The sequence below is a fragment of the Rhinatrema bivittatum genome, chromosome 7 (genome assembly GCF_901001135.1).
Source record: "Rhinatrema bivittatum chromosome 7, aRhiBiv1.1, whole genome shotgun sequence".
Classification (NCBI taxonomy): domain Eukaryota; kingdom Metazoa; phylum Chordata; class Amphibia; order Gymnophiona; family Rhinatrematidae; genus Rhinatrema; species Rhinatrema bivittatum.
The window spans coordinates 43333813-43348673 of NC_042621.1; the positions used below are offsets into that span (position 1 = coordinate 43333813).

Consider the following 14861-nt stretch of genomic DNA (forward strand, 5'->3'; position numbering starts at 1 on the left):
GTGTTGAAGTTGTGAGTGGTGGATGTGTGCATGGGGGGTGAACCTATCCCTCTCTCTCCCTCTTTCCTTTGTGTATGCATATGTGCACTCCCCTTGCGTGTGTGTTGTGGGAAGGTGAGAGTGAGGGCATGTGCATGTTGGGGAATGGATGTCTGCCCCCTTGCAATCTCCACAGACTCCCCCTCTCCCCTGTGTTTCGTGTGTTATGGGGCTGGTGTGAGTGGTATTAGGAATGAGATGGATGTGTGCGCATGTCTGGGGGGAGGGAACTGGGTGAGTGTGTTGCACTCTGCACTTCATACTCTCTACCCCTTCTCCTGTCCTCCCCCAAGGTACATGGGGGACAAGTGGAAGTATTGGAGGGTGACATGTGCACTGCCCCTTGCCTTCTTCATTCACATTTCTCGCCCCATCCCCTTCTACTCTTCCACTGTTCCAACTCCTTCCCCTCCCTCTTGCTCACTGGTTTCCCTGTTCAGCTCCCCTCTCACCCCTCCTACTGCTCCCTCACTTCTCTCTCCCACTACATCCATCAGCCCCCTCTGTTTTTTTCCAACTTACTCTGCCACTATTCCCTACCCCACCCCCTTCTAGTCTCCTCCCACCTTGGGGCTCTGACATCATCTTTGTGCAGCTGTTGGGACCTGGGGTCCTGCCTGCGATAGCTTCTCTTTCTCTCCTGCACTGGTGAGGCCCAGGATACCCCACCAGCTCTTTTTCTGCTGGTGCCTCTGTTTGTTTTGTTTCCTTGCACTGCCTCTGCTGCTGCTCTGCCTTTGATGGTGGGGCCCTAGAAACTCTACCAGCTGTTTCATTGCGGGCACCACTGCTGCACTTGCTGGCCCCATGCTCCTCCCTTGCTGCCTATAACCTTTCCTCCTGCTGCAGCTGATGTTACATTGAGCAGACACGATGTACTGATTACACGGCGCCCCTAGTAATTTTATAATATAGAGAGGTTCTGAAATTGAAAATCCAGGCATGAGGCACTCGTTCCCTTTTGATCATAGTTTGCAATTGGTTTTGAACAGCTGACTGTAATAAAATGAATTACAAAGCATTCACAAAGACTCGCACCCTAAACCTGATTGTATTTATTTATTTCAATGCATATTCAGTCACAGGATTGTGAAGGAATATTTTGAGCTGTAAGATTGATGTACTAGGTTAGTAAAACAGGATTGTCTTTCTCTCCAGGTTTTCAGAACAAAAACAGAGTTGCAATCTTGGCAGAACTGGACAAAGAGAAGAGAAAGTTACTTATGCAAAACCAGTCTTCCACAAACAATCCAGGAGCCAGGTATAATTTGTGCCTGTTCATTTTCACATTCCTTTTTCTGATTAAAAGGAAGAATATCCATCACATGGTTCCTGCAATGTCTGATTTTGTTTGGGAGCAGAGCTTGGATAAATCAGATACTTAAGCTTGTGTGAGCTAATTCTTGACTTTTGATAATTGACTGGATGCTAGGGGGAGAATTGAAAGCTGCTTAAATTAAAGGTTTTTTTAATTTAAAACTTTTTTTTTAAAAATTTAATTCTAACATGACTGGAACATTTAATTGCCGGAGGATGAGTAATACTAATTCCCTGTACGTACCCGGATCAGTCCAGACTCCTGGGTTTGGCCCCTCCTCTAGCAGATGGAGACAGAAGTTTACAAACACAAACTCCGCCTATATCTAGGCTGGTGCCACCTACAGTCCGGCAGTATTCTTCTGTCTCCTAGCAGGTGGAGAGGGTGCCAAACCTACAGTCTGTGCTGAGGCCTAGATTTAGGTGGTAGATAGAAGAAGAAGAAAACAGAGTCTAGGGGAAACAGCCTAGGGCTCGGACCACAGAGGCTTGCCTACTGGTCACCGAGCCTGCCTCCCAGAGGGTTGCGAGGTCCTGAGGGGACAATCCCCTCTGGTTGAGGCCGCTGACGCATGGGGGAGCCCCACTTCCAGCGTTTCATCAGTACTGGGGGTGACATTGGGGTGCCCGGTTCACTCCCCCCAGCTGGACCCGGACCTGAACTGTTGGTAACGTTTTTTGTTTTGGGGAAAAAAAAAAAAAAGTCTACTTTGCCTGTTGTCTGTTGCTCTTGTCTCCTGTTCCTCCTGGGGGAGGTAGAGCGCCGTATCGCCGTTGCCGGGAAGGAGTTTATTTTTGCTCCTTGCTGGGCTCTTCTCCTCGTCGGGGCTGCGATGCCGCGGAGGGCTGCGTGTCGGGCCTGTGGGTCCGCGGCAACGCGGCTGTCTGGGGACAGCCTTTGCTCCTCGTGTGTTTCTGGCAGGGAGGGAGGGTCCACGGCTCCGGGAGGGACCCGGGTAAGCAGGCAGTCGCGCGCCGGGCCCGATGCTGGCAGGCCGGCGATCAGTGCCAGGCCGTCGTCGGGGAAGCCGGGTCCGGGAGCCATTTTGTTTTCCTCGTCAGCTGTTTCGGCGGGAACGGCGGCCATTTTATCACCGTGGGAAGCCGTGGCAAACGTGATGCCGGCGAGTGAGGGGGAGGACGACCCTCCGCCGAGATTATCCCCACAGCGTGGGGGTCCCCAAGGGGGACAGACCCGCTAGTCATATTGGGTCCTTGCCTTCACATATCTCTGAGGGGGATGATGATGAGGATACGGACTCGGACTCTTCATTTGGGTCCGTGTTCGTACTCCTTATGCATAAGGCATTCCAGGCCCATCGTCGGGCCAAGAAGAGACCACAGGAGACCCCCATTCCGAACCCAGGGCCTCGGGCAGAGAAACAGTCCAAAACAGGCCCAGGGCCAGGCTAGGGCTCGACCACTCCGCCGTCGGCACCCAGAGGGGACCTGGATTCGACCACGGACACGGATGAGCCGGAGGGGCCTTCCGGAGATCCAGATCTCCCGTCCCAGCCTCTGCGGGGGGTTGATGGGGACGGAGACCAGGGGGCCTCAGGATCCTGTGTGTCCCATGGCACCGATGGGGATGACCCGAAGGTGATTCGATTATTTAGAAAGGATGAGGTGGGGCCTCTTATCTCGGAAATTCTGGGGGAACTAGGGATCCAGGTGCCGCAGGAGGAATCACGGCTCGGGGTAACGGACCCGGTCGTCTTGGGCCTCCGAGGGCCTCCTTCAGCCTTCCCATTGCATTTTTCTGCCTCTGATTTGCTTTTTAAGGAGTGGGATACTCCGGATTTGGGGCTGAAGGTGGCAAAGGCGATGGATAAGCTTTATCCCTTACCGGAGGAAGCCCTGGAGATGTTGCGCATGCTGAAGATAGATTCGGCAGTAGCGGCGGTCACAAAGAAGACCACCATTCCGGTCACCGGGGGTACTGCACTTAAGGATTTACAGGACAGGAAGCTGGAGATTCAGCTCAAGAAGATCTTCGAGGTCTCGGTGTTAGGAATTCGTGCGGCGATTTGTAGTAATTTCTCCCTACGGGCTGGACTCCGAGGGCACAGCAACTTTTGGCCAATGAGTCTTTGTCGCCGGAAGAAGCGCGCCAGGTGGGAAGATTGGAAGCGGTGATCGCTTATAGTGCGGATGCTTTTTATGATCTTCGCCGCACCTCAGCCAGAACGATGGTCTCGGCGGTGTCAGCACGGAGGCTGTTATGGCTTCGGCATTGGTTGGCGGACGTGACTTCCAAAGCCCGGCTGGGCTTGTTGCCCTTCTGGGGGAAACTGTTATTTGGCAAGGAATTGGAAGATTTGATTGAATCTCTAGGGGAGAATAAGGTTCACCGGTTACCGGAGGACAGACCACGGTCTAGGGGGGTTGCACCTTCCCGATCGCGGTTTTGTGGTGGTCACCGGCCTCAAGCCTCCCGGGGATCAATTTCTTTGTTTTGTCACAGTGCCCAGCGACAACCTTCTTATTCGCAGTTCTTTCGCGGGCAGCCTCTCACATAGCCGGGGTGGAGAATGTTCATGCCGATTTCTTAAGTCGCAATTGGCTGGACCCCGGAGAGTGGGAGCTTGCGGAGGATGCGTATCAGCTCATTTGTGCTCGGTGGGGCACGCCCGCGGTCGACTTGATGGCAACCTTCAGGAATGCGAAAACCCCTCTGTGTTTTTTGCTCAATGACGGGAAACGGCAGCGGAGGGAGTCGACACTCTGGCGCTGCCATGGCCGACAGAGGTACTACTCTGTGTTTCCACCGTGGCCACTCATAGGAAAGGTGTTGCGGCGAATCGAGGCACACCCGGCGGACGTTGTACTGGTAGCACCCGAGTGGCCACGATGCCAGTGGTTCGCGGACCATCTGAATTTGGCGGTGGAGGAGCCCCTTCGTTTCCCGTATGTTCCAGATCTCCTGCACCAAGGGCCCTTGTGTTTCGATCAGGTCGATCGCTTTTGTCTAGCGGCCTGGCTTTTGAGAGGCAAAGGCTGAGGTCCAAGGGCTATGCGGAACCGGTGGTCTCCACTCTCTTACGTTCCCGGAAGGCATCTACGTCATTATCCTATGTACGGGTCTGAAAGTTATTTGAATCATGGTGCCTGGATCGGGATGTGATTCCTACTCGAGCGGCCGTGTCGGATATCCTGCTGTTCCTGCAGGACGGTTTGACTAAGGGTCTTTCGTGTAGCTCCTTACGGGTCCAGGTGGCGGCGCTGGGTTCCTTGCGCGGTCAGATTCAGGGGAAGCTGGTGGCGGCTCATCCCGATGTAGTGCGTTTTCTTCGGGGGCGAAGCATCTGCGGCCTCCATTTCGGCAGCCCTGTCCGTCCTGGAACTTGAATATTGTCCTTCGAGCATTGTGTGGCGCTCCTTTTGAGCCTATTCGCAAAACCACCTTGAAGGATTTGACGTTGAAGGTGGTGTTTTTGGTGGCCATTGTCTTGGCTCGTCGAATTTCCGAGCATCAAGCTCTATCATGCCGGGAGCCCTTTTTGAGGATATCAGTCAGGAGTGTCCTTGCGTACGGTTCCCTCCTTTTTACCCAAGGTGGTTTCTTCCTTTCATGTCAACCAGACGGTTGAGTTACCGTCGTTCTTGCAACTGAATGACTCGGATCCCTTGGCTAAGGAGCTCCGTAAATTGGATGTGCGGCACGTCCTGCTGAGTTACCAGGAGGTAGCCAATGCTTTTCGGGTTTCCGATCATCTCTTTGTGCTCTGGAGTGGCCCTCGGCGGGGCAATGCGGCATCCAAGACTACCATTGCTCGTTGGTTGAAGGAGGCCATTAGTTCGGCATATATGCTGCAGGGGCTGTCTCTACCGTTGGGGCTTCATGCCCATTCTGCTTGCTCCCAGGCCACTTCCTGGGCGGAATGTCAACATATCCCTACGGAAGAAATTTGCAGGGTGGCCACATGGAAATCTTTACATACCTTTGCCAGGCACTATCGTCTGGATGTCAAGGCTCCAGGCTCGGGAGAATTTGGAGAAGGAGTGCTCAGAGTGGGCCTCTCCAGATCCCATCCCAGGTAAAGTGTGCTTTGGTACATCCCAGGAGTCTGGACTGATCCTGGTATGTACAGGGAAAAGAAAATTAGGTTCTTACCTTTGATAATTTTCGTTCCTGTAGTACCACGGATCAGTCCAGAGTCCGCCCGGTTGAGTGTTGATGCCGGGAGAGGCTATGTTGTATGTGTGGTGCTGATGTCTGTTGTATATGATGCTATATCTGTCCGTTATCGGTATCTCGGGTTCTGTTCCAGTAGGGGATTGAGAACCGGTAATGATGATCCTGGTGGACCGGTGTTGATGGTCCTGGTTATATGGTTAGTTAGAGAGTTTGGTTTGCGTTCTGCTGCTTTGACATTAAGTAATACTGCCGGACTATAGGTGGCACCAGCCTAGATATAGGCGGAGTTTTTGTTTGTAAACATCTGTCTCCATCTGCTAAAGGGGGGGCCAAACCCAGGAGTCTGGACTGATCCGTGGTACTACAGGAATGAAAATCATCAAAGGTAAGAACCTAATTCTCTTTTGCTATGCTTTTGAAATATTGTACAGGTTGTGTGGGATACACCTTTGAACCCACTCTCTACCCCCATAGGGAACCATTAAGTCCTTTTAAAATAAAAAGATGCAAGACTGGAGAACCATTTGCTTGGCTGGCTGGACAATAAGTTTTACGCAATCTCGATTCCTTTTCGGCTCTTTCCTAACATTCTATTTGCTTTTTAAACTGCTGTCTCGCACTCGGGGTGGTGCAATACCATGTGCTAATACTGTGCACAGCTTAACATGCGTTTTGGACGCCCATCCATAACCCCAGATCCAACACGGGGCTTAGCGCTTCCATAACACCACGTAGCAAATAGCACTTATCACATGGAAATTCATGTAGATGAGGCGATTAGCTAATCCCCGCATCCAATAAATTTTCTGCATGGCCAACGCAGCAAATTTTACACCAGCCCTGGGCTGGCTTAAAGGTATGCCACGCTCAAGGGTGCATTGAAAAAAAAAGAAAAATCCCACTTTGTGTGATTCTTCCTAATAGTTTCGAAGCAATACTAAGTAGGAGGAACCAAAGAAAGCAGTATTTAAGTTAAAAAAAAAAAAAAAAAAATACCAACGCCCCCCCCCAAAAAAAAGTCTTTACAAAAAGAAAATTCTGAACGTCCAATACACACACACACCTTGTGCATGCATATGCAGATAGCAGAACAAAACGGATGTTCGTAGATTGAGCATCTGTTTTCCCAACCTGCACTGACAACCACCTCTCCTGTGCACCCGATTCTGAGGAGGCACTAGGGATGCCCATTTGTCCCTAGTGCCTCCTTTTTAGCGACCCTTTTCCTGTTCAAATCCTAGATCAGTCCAGAGAAATGGGTTTATGCATCCCTACCAGCAGATGGAGGCAGAAAAAACTTTGAGGCATTGCTACTTAACTGAGAGTGCCATCTGTAGTCCCTCAGTATTTCTCTGCCTCCAGCAGATGATAGAGGTGCAAACCTCATGGCAACAAGAAAGGATGCCAAGACGATCACATTTTTTTTTTCCATTTAAAGTTTTATTAACAAAAAGTTAGATACAAAGACAAACTGTATATACAATTTTGATACTCTTGACAGTACCCCCCCTATTTCCCCCCCCCCCCCCCCCCCCCAAACTGGATGTCCGGTTAGAAAGCAGGAGTCATTCTCGTCCCCATCAGATATGACTGCTTATTAACTAAAAAACAGTAAATGTCCCTTCTTGGCTACATGAGCCCAAAAAAAAAAAAAAAAATAGAATCAGGACGCGGCTGATTGACGATCACATTTTTTCAGTCGCCAAAGGGATTTCGGCTCCGCAGGGATCGATGCTCTAGTTTAGCTGTGGCCTGAGAGTCTTCTTCTTTTTTCTTCCCTCCATGGCCACTTATAAGTGGAGTGCCAAGGAGCATCGAACAACATCACAGGCGAGTGGTCGCATCGTTCGTGGTTTGTGGATCTGGTCCAGCTAGCGATAGAATGGCCCATTCAATTAAGTCACGTCTGCTTCGTCAGGGACCCATCTTATCAGAACAGGTGGCTCGCTTTTGTCTAGCAACTTGGCTTTTGAAAGGTGACGTTTCCGCTTGAAGGCGTATTCCGAGCCGGTGATGTCTACTCTGCTTCAGGCTAGAAGATCCTCCACTTCTTTTGGCTTATATCAGAGTTTGGAGAGTGTTTGAGGCCTGGTGTGGGGTACAAAACACTCAGCCCTTACAGGCTAGTGTGGCCCAAGTCTTGGCATTCTTACAGGACGGCTTGTCTAAAGGTTTGGCCTATAATTCGCTCAGAGTCCAGTTTGCAGCCTTGGGCTGTTTCAGAGGAAGGTTGCAGGGAAGACCATTAGCTTCACATCCGAATGTACTGTGTTTTTTAAAGGGAGCAAAGCATTTGCGTCCTCCAGTCCGTAGACTTTGTCCATCCTGGAATCTTAATTTGGTTCTGCGGATACTATGTGGTCCTCCTTTTGAACCACTGCGATTTGCTCGGCGAGACAGATTTCTGAGCTCCAAGCCTTATCATGCAGGGAGCCCTTTTTGCAGATTTCAGTTGAGGGAGTCTCGTTGCAAGCGGTTCCTTCCTTTTTGCCTAAGGTGGTGTCCGCTTTTCATCTTAGCCAGATGGTTGAGTTGCTGGGATTTTCTCATCTGACGTCCGATTCTCCCCATGCGAGGGAACTTCATCTTTTGGATGTGAGTCGGGTTCTGCTAAGATATCTCAAGGTCACTAATGAATTTTGGACCTCTGACCATCTTTTTGTGTTATGCAATGGACCAAAGAAAGGTGGCAAGGCGTCAACGAGTACAATTTCTCATTGGTTGAAGGAGACGATTGTTTTGGCCTATATATGTAAAGATCTGTCGATTCCTGAGGGATTGCAAGCGCATTCCACTAGGGCACAGGCAGCCTCCTGGGCGGGGTGCCAGTTGGTATTGCCACACGAGATTTGTCGGGCAGCAAAGTGGTCCTCTGCAAACTTTCACTAACCATTACCATTTGGATATCAGGGCCCCGGAGGAGGGTGCCTTTGGGGAAAGTGTGCTGCATGCAGGTTTTTTGGGTCCCGCCCAGGATAAAGCAGCTTGGGTACATCCCACTTGACTGGACTGATTTGTTGTATGAACAGGAAAGGAAAATTTGGTTCTTACCTGCTAATTTTCGTTCCTGGAATACCACAGATCAGTCCAGACTCCCAGCCCATTCTGATTATTTTTTGAAACACCTCTCCTGATTCTGGATGCTGCTGGTGATGTAGAGTTTAATTTTGTTCTGCAGAAGATAATTGTATATAGTTCTTATTTTGTTTGAGATTCAAAATTCTTTGTCTTGACCATAGTTCAAGGGTCAGCTTCATTGGGAGTTCCAACTTATTATCCAGATATTTTTTAGGGGAGGAGATTCTGGTATTTTTGGAGTTATTCATCTTGGCTTGGGCACAGATCAATACTGAGGGACTGCAGGTGGCACTCTCGGTTAAGTAGTACTGCCTCAGTTTTGTTCTCTGCCTCCATCTGCTGGTAGGGATACATAAACCCACTTGTCTGGACTGATCTGTGGTATTCCAGGAATGAAAATTAGCAGGTAAGAACCAATTTTCCCAATTTAAATATTGGATCGCATGCCCAGGAGAAGTGGCTGGGTGAGCGTAAGGAAAGCAGGCACTCAACACTGAGTGCCCATTTTCTGCACACATTTATTGCATTGGCCCAACTGAGCTAAGAATTTCAAAGGACTCCAAAGTCCTTTTCCTGGCTGGTGACTCTCACTACAGAACCCAGCATCATGTACCTGTAGTTGGAATTATTTTTCCCTGTGTGCATCTCTTTGCAGTTTTTCCACACTAAATTGCATCTGCCTTTCAGTTACCCATCTAGAAAATTCACACAGTCCTTTTGCACTTCCTCACAATCTACTGCTGTTTTAACAACCTTGTGTCATCTGCAAATTTAATCACCTCACTTGTCATTCCCTTTTCCAAATCATTTTGAATGTTAAACAGCACACCATCCCCATGGTACTCCACTACTGATATTTTTGTATTTGAAAAAGTGACCATTTAGTTCTACCCTCTGTTTAGGCCTTTTAACCAGTTACCAATCCACCATAGGACACTGCCCTCTATCCCATGACTTTGTAATTTGCTGATGAGTCTTTCATGGGGGTGTTTGGATTTTCAGAGTGCATTTGACAAATGCACTAATCAGGTACCCTGGATTCAGCTTTGTCCTTGGGCAAGTCACTTTTTAGCCTATTATTTCAGGTACACTCTTGCAGTATAACTATTGCAGGGATTCATGCATTGTATCTGTTATAAGGTGTCATAGGCATGCTGAAATAACTTTTAAAAGTCTTCACACCCTGGTACATTTTTTTCACATTCTGCTGTCTAAAAAATACAAATCAAAATGCATTAAAGTAGGAGTTTTTCACTGATCTTCACAACATACTTCACACATTCAACATGAAAAAGCAATTATAGAAACATTCAAAAAGAACTATAATAAGTTGCACCATGCTTGTATTGCCAGTATGCAAATTGATCTCCACCAGTTTCTCTCTCTGTATAGAACTTGAACCCACCCCAGAAAAACATTGTTGGCAGTGAATGGTGCCCTTCGCTTATTGGCTCCCATCAGCCAAAAGGAGGACAGTGGTCTTGCAATGCCTGCTAGGACCTAATGGCACACTTTAAATCACGTGGTTCAAAGCACGATGCTCAGGTGCAGTAGGGGAGGAGGGAGGACGTGCTGGAGACACTGCAAGACCACCATCGTCCTCTTTGGCCGATAGGAGCTGGTGAGCGAGGGGGAATGGGCAGGGAGAGAGTGAATCTGGGATCAATGTGGTGGGGGGGGGGGGGGGAAGTGAGTGAACTGGGGTTGGGAAAGGAGGGTGAATGATTGTGGGGGAACCAGGGGAAGAGAAGGGATCAAAGGGGCTTTGGAAGTAGGGAATAAGGAAAAGAATGGATAGGGATGTGATTCTGCTGCCACATCTGTTTTGCACATCTGTACATCACAGTATCTTCCCATTCTTGGATGGGCTTTTATTACTAGTTAAGAATTCAGTTTTGATTGCATAAGTCTTCACACCCTTTGTCAGCAAATCTAAATTAGCTCCAGTTAAAAAAACAAAATTGCCTTAAAAGCCCATAAGTTAAATTGAGCCCACCTGTGTCCAGTCACAGTAGCTGAGCCAATGTGAATACTTTTGGCTGAAAAACCAGGCTGATTCTGCTGTATGAAGTGAATTTGAAGCACAGGTCAGAACATGCTGAATAAGGAGCTGCCGAATGAACTTCGGGATAATTACATTGGCTCCCTGTGAAATCAAAATCAAGTTTAAAGTCTTATGTTTATTACACAAATACATAAATGATAATATAGAATGGCTGAATGCTTCTATTCATCTTTACACCCCACAAAGAAATCTGCAATCTGCTGATAAGGGCCTCCTTGTGGTACCAACTATACTTACCGCACACCTCAGTGAAGTCAGAGAAAGAGCTATCTCTATAGCAGGACCGAAACTGTGGAATTAGTTACCTCTCGAATTAAGAATTCAGACAAATTACTTGGCTTTTAGAAAGGGTTTAAAAACATGAATCTTTACAAAGGCATTTGGTACTGAGACTTAATAATGACTAAGGTTTCTAATATTGTAGCAAGGATTTATTTTAAAATTGTTATTTTATAATGTTTTATTTGTATTTTATATCTTTAGCAGACTTTATTATTTCAAGTATAGTTATTTTAATTGTTATTTTCTGCCTCTTATCTAGATGGTAAGTTTTTATTGTATTTTGATTTATTCTGAATTATGTTTAATTTATTGTAAACCATCATGATTGATACCCAGAATGGCGGTATATAAAAGTTTTAAATAAATAAATACAAAAATGTTATTCAAAGGTACAGATTGGGAGACGGCTAGAAGAAAATGCCTGTGTGTTTTGATTATCCCTTGGGGCACTGTCAGGTCCAGCATTCATAAAGTGGAAACAATTTGGCATCACCAAGACACTGCCGTGATCAGGCCTGCCTTCTGAAATCAGTAGCGTGGGTTAAGGAAACTGCCGCATACTGTGACACCTAAGATTTCTTGAAAAGATTGACAGAGGTCTCTGGCTGAGGCTGGGGAAAATGGTAACTGTTTGATTTCAAGGTGATTGCATAAACATGGCCTGTGTGGGAGGGTGGGAAGAAGGAAGCCACTGCTGAAGAAAAGCCAAGCGATGTGCCGCATAGCATTTGCAAAGAAATGCTTAGGGGACACTGCATGCATGTGGGAGATGGGTTTGCAGTCTGACACCAAAGTGGAACATTTTGGTCTGGATTCTAAGTGATATGCAGCATAAAACAAACATGACACATCACCCTGCTAACTCTATCCCTTCAGTAAAGCATAGTAGTGGCTGCATCATGTTGTGGGGATACTTTGCAGCAGTGAGGACAGGGAGGCTTGAGATGGAGGGAAAGATGCATAGTGCAAAGTACAGGCAGATCCTGGAGGTTTGCCCTAGCACTGGGACTGGGGAGAAAATTTGCCTAAGCAGAAAGCAAAGTTACAATGCAGTGGCTTAGCAAGAGGAAAGTACCAGTAAATGTCCCAGTCAAAGCCCAGATCTGTATCAAGATTGGAAGACTGCAGTCCTCAAATGATCCCCAGCCAACCTGAAAGAATGTGAGCCCTTCAACTATGAAGAATGGGCAAAAACTGCACCATCCTGCTGTGGAAAGTTGGTAGACACTTACCCTAAATGACTCAGGGCTGTTATTGATGCAAAAGAGCTTCCAAGTATTGAGTCAAAGAGTATGAAGACTTTATGCAATCGAGACTTTTTCAGGGTTTTTTTTTTTTATTCTTACTTTTGGAATATTTCTATAACCGTTTTACGATGAAAGTGTAGATCAGCGTAACTCCTACTTTAATTCATTTTGATTTTCAGAGGGATAGCCATGTTGGTCTGGTGTAGCAAAATGACAAGGTGCCACACGCCTCTTGGCATTTTATTTTATATTTCTTAGAATGTAAAAAGTGTGTGTGAAGAAATTTAGAAGGTACTGTAAACAGTGTTGGAAGAGATTCATTTTTACAGTTAGGCAATAATTAATTCTACACAATGGCAGTCTAGCTCAGTGTACTGGGTCTGCTTAATTATTTTGTTAAATAAATAAAGCAAGTATTTTCTCTTGCAGCATTGCCCTTTCCAGGTCCAGCCTCAACAAGGATTTCCGCGACCATGCTGAGCAGCAGCATATAGCAGCACAGCAGAAGGCCGCATTGCAGGCAAGTACCAGACCGAGCTTGCTTGGGTTCAGGGTCCTGCAGGATCATGGCTCAGCTTGCATAGGACTGACATTTTGATAGAGGACTAGAAGGATTAGTGGGTTTTTATTCTTTTTTTAAATTTGTAGAAGACACCACATAATTTGGCACCTCCTAAAAGAATGTATGGAAACAGGGCTTAAAGGAAAGCAGTATTAGAGACAAACGCATGACATGCCACAAGTCATATTTTTCTTATCTTTTTCTTCGATTTGTAACCAATATTTCTTTAATGACTCCAAATAGCTAGCATTTAAAATATAATAGGAAATATATTCAACTTAACAGCGTAAATTCAGCACAAGCATAGAAAGCGTGCTCCACTAAGCGTGCATGGGTGGGAGTGGCACTTTTGTATACAGCCCGAGTCCAGATCTTCTGTTGTACCTTCCTTTACTTTCCCGACACACACACATTATAGTGTGCATAAAAACCTGTTTCCTGTAGTACCAGGATCAGTCCAGATCGCTGGGTTATGCCTCCCTTCCAGCAGATGGAGTCAGAGAAAAGCTGAAAAGCACCCCCAGATAACCTGGTGTGCCACCTACGATCCTTCAGTATTTCTCTGACTCCAGCAGATGAAGGATGTCATAACCTGCGGTCCTGATCCTTTGAAAAAAATTTTATTTGATTGATTAATAAGTGAAAGGGGTATTCTAACCTTAGTACCTTTTGACTAGATCAACTTGTAGTAAGTAGTAGGGATGTGAATCGTTTTAGGACGATTAAAATTATCGTCCGATAATTTTAATATCGTCTTAAACCGTTATGGAACACAATACAATAGAGATTCTAACGATTTATCGTTATAAATCGTTAGAATCGTGAGCCGGCACACTAAAACCCCCTAAAACCCACCCCCGACCCTTTAAATTAAATCCCCACCCTCCCGAACCCCCCCCAAATGAGTTAAATAACCTGCGGGTCCAGCGGCGGTCCGGAACGGCAGCGGTCCGGAACGGGCTCCTGCTCCTGAATCTTGTTGTCTTCAGCCGGCGCCATTTTCCAAAATGGCGCCGAAAAATGGCGGCGGCCATAGACGAACACGATTGGACGGCAGGAGGTCCTTCCGGACCCCCGCTGGACTTTTGGCAAGTCTCGTGGGGGTCAGGAGGCCCCCCACAAGCTGGCCAAAAGTTCCTGGAGGTCCAGCGGGGGTCAGGGAGCGATTTCCCGCCGCGAATCGTTTTCGTACGGAAAATGGCGCCGGCAGGAGATCGACTGCAGGAGGTTGTTCAGCGAGGCGCCGGAACCCTCGCTGAACGACCTCCTGCAGTCGATCTCCTGCCGGCGCCATTTTCCGTACGAAAACGATTCGCGGCGGGAAATCGCTCCCTGACCCCCGCTGGACCTCCAGGAACTTTTGGCCAGCTTGTGGGGGGCCTCCTGACCCCCACGAGACTTGCCAAAAGTCCAGCGGGGGTCCGGAAGGACCTCCTGCCGTCCAATCGTGTTCGTCTATGGCCGCCGCCATTTTTCGGCGCCATTTTGGAAAATGGCGCCGGCTGAAGACAACAAGATTCAGGAGCAGGAGCCCGTTCCGGACCGCTGCCGTTCCGGACCGCCGCTGGACCCGCAGGTTATTTAACTCATTTGGGGGGGGTTCGGGAGGGGTGGGGGATTTAATTTAAAGGGTCGGGGGTGGGTTTTAGGGGGTTTTAATGTGCCGGTTTTGCGATTTTTAGATTTTTAGATTTTTCACGATTTTTCATGATATTTTACCCCCCCAAACGGCAACAATACGATTCCCTCCCCCTCCCAGCCGAAATCGATCGTTAAGACGATCGAGGACACGATTCACATCCCTAGTAAGTAGTGTTAAAAAAAAAAAAAAAGACGGAGATTACTTTGTAATAGCGGGCAAGGCTGGGCTCCTGCCCTTGGCCTTACTACTTGGAGAATATTGACGCAGCCCGGTGAGTTGGGGGGGGGGGGGGGGGGATTTACCGGTGGGCCGGTCCCTCCCCCCTATACAGTGCCAGAGACGTCTTAATTCCTCTGGTGGGAGCTACAAATTGTAGCCCAGGGACGTACATTCCTCTGGTTGAGTAGCTTTGAAAAAAAAACCAAAACATAAATAAAAGACAAAGGATAAGCCTTTTAAACAGAGCGAGCCTGCTGAAATCTCCCGTGGCT

At 47.7% G+C, this 14861-nt stretch overlaps 1 protein-coding gene across 1 annotated transcript in view; it reads left to right on the forward strand.

The window, feature by feature from the left end:
• INIP (INTS3 and NABP interacting protein) overlaps nucleotides 1-14861 on the forward strand; it is a 64523-nt gene that overhangs the window by 9912 nt on the left and 39750 nt on the right. The window contains exons 2-3 of the mRNA XM_029608287.1: nucleotides 1198-1300; nucleotides 12596-12686. Coding sequence (XP_029464147.1) covers nucleotides 1198-1300; nucleotides 12596-12686 — 194 coding nt within the window. The remainder of the gene's footprint in view (nucleotides 1-1197; nucleotides 1301-12595; nucleotides 12687-14861) is intronic.